Raw genomic sequence first — 8,796 nt, forward strand, 5'->3', positions numbered from 1 at the left:
TTCGCGTAGTTTGTAGCGGATTCTGGAAAATTTTTGAGAGGTGAGCAAAAAGTGTGCTCCACTTAAAATTCTTGACATTTTACACATTTTGGATCAAGAATCAAGTTTCTAGCTCATCTAGGAGTGGAGATACAGGCGTTTGAAGTTTTGAAGGCTAGAGACGCAGACGACGAGACACGCTGCGTCTCTAACCTCCTAAACTTCTAATGACTATATCTCATCTTCTACATGTCCTAGAGACATAACAATTTTACAGAGATTGATGGAATTTTGTCGAAAATATTCCGAATTCATAAATATTTGAAAAATTACAAAATTGGATTTTTCGAATTTCTCAAAAACTTGTCAAACTTGGTATCATTGGGTTAACCAAGCAATGTTAGGTATTTTCGTGGAAAAACCAGTCAAAACGGACCACTAAGCGTCGAGATACAGCTGCTTGAAGTTTAGGAGGCGAGAGACGCAGACAACGAGTCCCTCTAACTGTCTGCGTCCCTTCAAAACTTCAAAGCGTCGTATCTCAGCTCCCAGATAAGCTAGAAGAGTGAAAATTTTACCAAACTCAATGAAATAGAATTGAAAATATTCTGCTTTTTGAAAATTTTAAAAACCAAAAAAATTGTTTTTTGAATTTCCCAAAATTATTTAAAATTTTAATATCAGTGTATTTGCCAATGAACTTTATATATTTTTGTCAAACAACCAGTCAAAGCGGACCACTGTGCGCATAGATACAGTGCTTTGAGGTTTTGAAGAGACGCAGACAGTCAGAGTGTCTCGTTGTCTGCGCCTCTCGCCTTCAAAACTGGAATTGACTGTATCTCGACTTCTGGTTGGGCTAGAAGCTTGTTTCTTGAGTCGAAACGTGTGAAATTTTGAGTTTTAAGGTTACAGCGCATTCTCCATAAGCCGAAGTATTAAAAAAAATCAAAAAAATCTTCAAACATTTATATCTCGACTCCTAAAAGAGCTAGAGCTCTCAAATTTTGACCAAACTCCAAAAGAGTTTTCTAGAAAATTGTTTTAAAGCCTCTCACCTGTATTCCAACACCTTATTGTAGTACATAACAGCCATTGAAGCAATCAAATTGAAAAATGTCAAGCAAACACAAATAAACAAAAACCAGTTGGCTCGGTGAGCACTATGAGCTGAAGGCACAAAGCATGTGAGAACGTAACCGTCAAGAGGATCATCCCACATAATAGTACGGTAGGTTATAAAGCTGAGCAACACGACTACGGTAGATATGGTGACACCGATTCGACGGCTGAGAGCGGTGGTGTAGTTGGAAGCGAATGTCGCGATGCCTCTGGAAATTTGGATTGATCGATTTTTTGGTTTTCAAAAATAGAGAAAATTTCACACATTTTGAAAAAAATGTCAAGAAAATCGATCGAAAATTAATAAAGTTACAGTAATTTGAAAAACAAATCCAAAATATTTTTTTCCAAAATGAGTGTCCCACCTCTCTATCAAGACGCCAGTTTGTGAATAGAACATTCCAGAAATGCCGGCATACAGTAGTACGGTATACGGTACGCAGTCGCTTTCGGTGATCAGCCATTCGCATGGCTGATCAGTGAGGAAGAACCCTTTGTAGACCATGTCGATCTGGAAATTTTGAAATTTCTGGATTCGGCTGAAAGTACAAAATTGAAGACATCTTTTAGAACTAAATCCAGCTTTCTAGGCCTTCTGCGAGCTGTGTTAAAGCGCTCTAAAGTTTCGGAGGCGAGAGGCGCAGACATTAAGACACTCTAACTGTCTGCGTCTTTTCAAAACTTCAAAGTGCAATATCTTGGCTCTCCGTGGTCCAATTTGACTTATTTTTAATCGAAATACGTAAAATCGCTACCCCAACCGGATGATATCAAATTTGTCGCAATTTTGGTTAAAAATGTTAAACCGATTTCTTTTTATTTTTTTTTTTGGGAATTTTCAAAATCCTGAAACATTATACGGAAAATTCTCTTTTTTTTTGTAAAGTTTTCATGCTTCTAGCTCATCTAGGAGGCGAGATACAGTCCTTCGAAGTATTGAAGGTGAGAGACGCAGACAACGAGACACGCTAACTGTCTGCGTCTCTTCAAATATTCAAAGCGCTGTATCTGCGCTTTTAGTCGGCCTAGAAACTTGATTCTTTTTGCATTTTGTATATTTTTGAATTTCTGACATTTTCAAAAATTTTTTGAGGCACAAACCAATTTTCTAGCTTCTCTAAAGCCCGCCTTACCGACAAAACAGCATATAAAATTTGATGCAAGTTCGCACATCCGATATTTAGTAATAATATGATTTTTGTGGACGACTGAAATGTGGATTTCAGCAAAATCCATTTTATAGCGAAAACTGAAATTAGAATGGTTGCTAGGATTGCAGACAGAGCACATGTGGCAGAGATACGGTAGTTCCAGCTGGAGAGATGAGTCACTTGGATTTTAGAAGCACATGAAGAAGATACGTTTAGTGACGTCATCTGAAATTTCCAAAGTTTTCAGAATCCAAAAAAATGAAACAATATCAAAGTTCCGGATGGAGGATTCTAAAATTAAAGAATTTGAAGGTTTCGAAAAATTCGCAAAAATATAGAAAAAAGTCCCTGGATCCCTGTGTTCCTAAATTTCAAAAATTTACAAATTCTGAAAACTTTAACTCTCTAAACAAAATTTCAAAAGTTCATAAAGTCAAAAAAATCAGAAATTCCAGACTTCAAAAAATCAAAACTCGAAAAAAAGTTTCTTCTGACGCTTCATTCTGAAAATGTAAAAAAAAAAAATTTTCAGCCAAACCCAAAAATCATTTCTTGAAAAAAAAAAATTTTTCCAATAATTATCAGATAAATTCTGATAAAATCTTCCTTATTAAGAGGCGTCTGTCCGTGCCGGTGTCAGTCTGTCAACTTTTGAAAAACTTGAAAAAGAAATATAGATCTACGTGACCCCTTAAAGGTTGGGGGACATGAAAAAAATAATGTTCTCGAAATTCCGTTCAAAGATGCCCCTCGAGGAGGGAGTTGAACTTGTGAGGGCGATGATTGAGGGTGCGGCGCCGCTACCGACTGGGCCACGCGGGCAAAGAGAAAGCGCACGCCCGATTGCATACATAAAGGCGAGGACGACAGCTGTACGCAGAGTGACATTAAGCGTTGTACACCGTCACGGTAGAATGCATACTCTAGCTACAAAAAAACTACGAAAAATCTCCTGTCCCCCCACCTTTAAGAAAAAATTAGGAGTGAAGCGACAAGCCAGTAAAAACTAAATTAAATCGCGCCGAAGGCGCACCAGCTTGCTGGTTGATAACATTTTTTTCATTTTCGAGAACTGGAAAATAAAGAAATTTCTTTGAAAGAAAAAGTATTAAAAAATACTGAAAGTTAGAAAAAAGTGTGGGAAAAATTCTGAAAAAAAAACATAGATTCTGAAAATATCAGAATTTTTGGATTCCTGAAAACTCCCAAACCCAAAATAATCATAAATTCCAAAAATTTCAAAAAAAAAATCGGAAAATTCTGAAAAACTCGTTCGAAAAAAAAATGAATAGAACTGCAAAAATCCGGAAACTTTAAAGAAGTTCAAAAATTCAAAGACTTCTAAAATCGAAAAAAGAAGAAGAAGAAAATACTCCAAAAATCATTTATGACACTGCCTTTTTTCTTGTTCAGACAAATCAAACTAACCCATAATTTTTTTTCCGTTTTCTGGTGACAAAGAAACGAAATTACGTGTTTTGATGTCTGAACAAGAAAGTGAACATTGGAATGAAAAATCAAGAAAAATGGATATTCTGAATTTCTGAATTTTCGGAATTTCTGAATTTCTGAGATTCTGAGATTCCGAGATTCTGAGATTCTGAGATCCTGAGATTCTGAGATCCTGAAATTTTGAGATTCTGAGATTCTGAGATTCTGAGATTTTGAGATTCTGAGATTCTGAGATTCTGAGATCCTGAAATTCTGTGATTCTGAGATTCTGAGATTCTGTGATTCTGTGATTCTGAGATTCTGGGATTCTGAGTTTCTGAGATTCTGAGATTCTGAAATCCTGAAATTCTGAGATTCTGAGATTCTGAGAATCTGGGATCCTGAAATTCTGAGATTCTGAGATTTTGAGATTCTGAGATTCTGAGATTCTGAGATCCTGAAATTCTGAGATTCTGAAATTCTGAGATTCTGAGGTTCTGAGATTCTGAGATTCTGAAATTCTGAGATTCTGAGATTCTCAAATTCTGAAATTCTGAGATTCTGAAATTCTGAGATTCTAAGATTCTAAGATTTTACGATTCTGAGATTCTAAGATTCTGAGATTCTGAAAATTTTGAGATTCTGAAATTCTGAGATTATGAATGTCTGAGATTCTAAGATTGATTTCAAAAATCTCAAAAACTTGTTTTCGAAAATTTGATTAAATTTTTTTTTCTGAATTTTCAGAATTCCCCAAAGATTCCTTCATTTGTCTAGAGCCGTCAGAAGCTCCGATTTCTCAGAAATTCATTTTGTTATTCTGAAAAAAAGATTGAATCGTTTGAACTCACAAAATTCTGTGATTCCAGATTTTTTGAAATTCTGAAATTTTTAAATTTTCGAAATTTTTAATTTCCAGTTTTTGATTTCTGATTTGTTTTTTTTTTCTTTTTTGAGAACAAAACATCAGAATTCTCAGAATTTATTTTTCAGCTGTTTTGAATGGACCGGTGTATTTGTTATTGTCTGGTTTGGTATTTTCACATTTTTCGAAAAAAAAAAAGATTTTTTGGATTTTTTTGAAAATTCAAAACTTCGATTTTTGTCAAATTTATCAAATTAATTTTTGAACGTTTTCTGACTATATTGTTCTTCTTCCAGGGGACAAAAATGAAATTTTCTGTTCTTTTTCACCTGGAAACCTAATTTAACCATTTTCAGACGTGATTTCATTTTTTCAGCTCGGAGTTTTTTTTCCAGCCATTAAATTTTTCTTTTTGTCTGAGATCTGGAATTTTGGATGTTTTTTTTCTAAAATTCAGAAAATTCAGAATATATCTGAAGTTCTGGAATTTTGGGCTCCGGTCATTTTGGAACTGCGTGACACTTCGAAACCAGTCGTTTCGCAACTACTGCAAATTTTTTTCTTTCGGTTTAAGTAGTTTTTCCAATTTCCAATTTCATTTTTCGGTTTCGAGCTGGCTGGTTTCGGAATGACTGGTTTCGAAATAACATGTTTCGAAGTGTCGCGGTTTCGAAGTGACGCCAAGGCGAATTTTAAAATTCAGAAAATCGAAAATTCGGAATTGACAAGAATCTCAGAATTTCAGAATCTCAGAATCTCAGAATCTCAGAATCTAAGAATCTCAGAATCTCAGAATCTCAGAATCTCAGAATCTCAAAATCTCAGAATTTCAGAATCTTAGAATTTCAGATTCTCAGAATTTCAGAGTCCAGAATCTCAGAGTCCCAGAATCTCAGAATTTCAGAATCTCAGAATCTCAGAATCTCAGAATCTCAGAATCTCAGAATCCCAGAATCTCAGAATTTCAGAATCTCAGAATCTAAGAATCTCAGAATCTCAGAATCTCAGAATCTCAGAATCTTAGGATTTCAGAATCTCAGAATTTCAGAATCTCAGAATTTCAGAATCTCAGAATCTCAGAGTCCAGAATCTTAGATTCTCAGAATTTCAGAATCTCAGAATCTCAGAATCTCAGAATCTCAGAATCTTAGAATCTCAGAATCGTAAAATCTTAGAATCTCAGAATTTCAGAATCTCAGAATTTCAGAATCTCAGAATCTCAGAATCTTAGATTCTCAGAATTTCAGAATCTCAGAATCTCAGAATCTCAGAATCTCAGAATCTCAGAATCTCAGAATCTCAGAATTTCAGAATCTCAGAATTTCAGAATTTCAGAATTTCAGAATTTCAGAATCTCAGAATCTCATTTTATAGATTCACTTCCCCAAAAATCCCAAACTCTCCAAAATTTCCAGATCCCATGGCCTCCAACCTAACCATCGCCACCCCGGACGACATTGATCGATTGCTCAGCTCAAATTTTCTAATCTCCCAAATCGTTGATCTCCTCGCCGCGCTGATAACCCTTATCTCTACATTCTCAGCGATAAATTTGATTTTGACAAAATCAATATTCCAATGGTCCACAAAAATTTTGCTATTCCAAAATTTATGTTTCGCCAACTTTTTCCAAATTTCCTATTCCTATGAAGCAATGATTCTGGTCTTGAAGAATCTGGAATTTCGCGGAGATTCTAATTTTCTGAAAACCGAAGCTCAATGTGCTCCAATTTATAAATTCATGCTCTTCTGTACATCTGGAATGATCTATGGACAAACTGGGCTGATTATTGAACGCCTTTTTTCGAATTTTTCCAAAAATTTTAAATCCAAAAAATCCATCAAATACTCTTTAATTCTTCTATTTTTCATTTTATTCTTTAGTGGAATTACTGGTCCATTACTATTATTTGATGACCCGCTGGATGGGGCCGTCTTGGGATGTTTTATGATTCCAAAAGCTAGCGCTAGACGGTCTACAGTATACTTTGCAGTTTGCACCGTACTCACTTTATTCAATTTCTGTGTGGCTTTATGGTTAATGAGATACAATAAGAAATTGGAGTATTCGTAAGTAGAAGAATTGGGTTTCAAGGTCATCTAGGAGCTCTTTTTTCGAACTTTCCCGAGTTTTTTGTCAGAAAATTTTTATATTCTCAAATTTTCTGAGAAATTCCTTACACTTTCCAAAAAAGTTGACTTTTCTAGCTCAATTTTGAGCCAAGATACAACGATTTAAAGTTTTGGAGAGACGCAGACAACGAGACACGCTGCGTCTCTAACTCTAACTGTCTGCGTCCCTTCAAAACTTCAAATAGCCGTATCTCGGCTTTAAGAAGAGTTAAAACGCTGAACTTTTAATCAAAAGGATTCTCAAAATGCCAGAAATTAGTTAATATAAAAACCCAAAACTTTCTAAGAATTTCAAAAAAAAAATTTTCTTTTGAAATTTTTTCCGAAATGCAATTTTTGGTTAAGCTTAAAATTTCAAAAACTTTGGTGAAAAAATGAGCGTTCTAGGACGTCCAGGAGCCGAGATACAGTGCTTTGAGTTTTGGAAGAGACGCAGACAACGAGACACACTGCGTCTCTCGCGCATCATGAGAGACGCAGACACTGAAACTTGAAATGCCTATATCTCGGCTTTCAAAAGAGCTAGAGCGTTCATTTTTTTAGAAAACTTGAGGAAATTTTATACTTTACTCATAGTATATTCAGTTTGAAAGTTTTTGTGAAAAATCGAAAAAAAAATTTTTTTTCCAAATTTTAAAAATTTTATTTTGTTATAAAGCATGCTCATTTTTCAGCTTTTCTGTTTAATTTTCATCTTTTTAGCTCATCTAGAAGCCGAGATACATCGCTTCAAAGCTTTGGAGAGACGCAGACGGTTAGAGTGTCTCCTTGTCTGCGTCTCTAGCCTCTTAAACTTTAAGTACCTATATCTCAGCTCCCAGAATAGCTAGGACGTTGGTTTTTAAATCAAAATGATTCTTAGAAAACTAGAAATTAGACAGTATACAAAAATCCAGAAATCCAAACAAGTTTTTTTCCAGAATCCGTTTCAAAGTTGGCGCTCGATTCCGTAAACGTCAACAAATCGATTCAACAGAAACGATTTGTTTTCTGTCTGTGTGTCTGTTCGTCCTGATGTTCATTTATTCAGTCGGCGTGTCGTTATTGAGAAATTTAAGGGACTATTTGATACTGGCTGATTTTTATTTTTGGGTTGTTTGGCTCTATGTGAGTTTTCCAATTTTTTAAAGTTTTCGTTTTCATAGTAATTTCTGACTTTCTGAGAATAATTTTGCTTCAAACACCAGCTTTCTAGCTTTCCGAGGAGCCGTGATATGGTCATTTTAAGTTTTGGAGAGACGCAGACGACGAGACACACTGCGTCTCTGGCTCTAGCTGCCTGCGTCTCTCCAAAACTTCAAATGGCTATATCTTGGCTCCTAGAATAGCTAGAACGGCAATTTTTCACTAAAATGTTCCTCAGGATACCAGAATTTAGGTTTTCAAAATTTCCAGCAAATAGTGCTTTCCAGACAGTTCCAATTTTTGCCATGCTCCTCCCACTTTTGCTGATCTACCGTATCCGATGTAGCCACGCGAGTCGAGTTCAAAATTTAATTGGAATTTCGCATGAGAAACAGTCACAGGATGGTCATATAAAACAAATTCAGAAGATGTGGAATTGAGAATTTTTAGATTTCTGTTGAATAAAAAACTTTAGATTTCTCTTGTTTTTGTGTTTTGATATCTCAAATTTGTGATTCTGAGATTCTGGGATTCTGAGATTCTGAAATTCTGGAAATTTCGAAATCTCTGGAACCTCGGTCGGTCAAAAATTGCCGACCGCCGACCGACCACCGACCCAGCCAACCGACAGCCGACCGAGCTGACCGATCGGTCGGTGCGCCAACCGTTCGAGTGCATTTGCGCGTCAGGGTGTATGCGTACGCTGCATCGCATTTTACGACGCACGATTTTTCCAATATTCAAAGAGTAAAAACTGTTTTATTAGGAATTTAATTCATATTCACTGCAGTAAAAAGCTATAATACTTAAAAAATAAAAGATTTTCGAGATGAAGGAAGAGTCATTGGATCAGGATATGACACAGGTTACGGAGACTACGACTGAATCGCCGTATTCTTCTTCGGATCGATTTTCGTAGAATATTTAAGACCTGCATGATTTTGTTAACAAAAACTTCTGATTTTTATTCTAAAGAAAGGAAAAAAACGG

General features: G+C 35.6%; 2 protein-coding genes across 2 annotated transcripts; one reads left to right on the forward strand and one right to left on the reverse strand.

Moving 5' to 3' along the window:
• Window positions 1-1,033: 1,033 nt before the first annotated feature.
• Window positions 1,034-1,606, reverse strand: Cbr-sra-1 (the record flags this gene model as incomplete). Its single annotated transcript, XM_002629787.2, has 2 exons — window positions 1,034-1,310; window positions 1,467-1,606. 2 exons carry the CDS (start codon window positions 1,604-1,606, stop codon window positions 1,034-1,036), a joined length of 417 nt encoding a protein of 138 aa, XP_002629833.2.
• Window positions 1,607-5,974: 4,368 nt separating this feature from the next.
• Window positions 5,975-8,222, forward strand: Cbr-sra-9 (the record flags this gene model as incomplete). Its single annotated transcript, XM_002629788.1, has 3 exons — window positions 5,975-6,618; window positions 7,602-7,788; window positions 8,094-8,222. Coding segments are annotated over 3 exons (960 nt in total), but the record flags the coding sequence as incomplete, so codon positions are not given.
• Between the last annotated feature and the right edge of the window lie 574 nt (window positions 8,223-8,796).

Source organism: Caenorhabditis briggsae (assembly GCF_000004555.2).
Source record: "Caenorhabditis briggsae complete genome, chrII, whole genome shotgun sequence".
Taxonomy (NCBI): Eukaryota; Metazoa; Nematoda; class Chromadorea; order Rhabditida; family Rhabditidae; genus Caenorhabditis; species Caenorhabditis briggsae.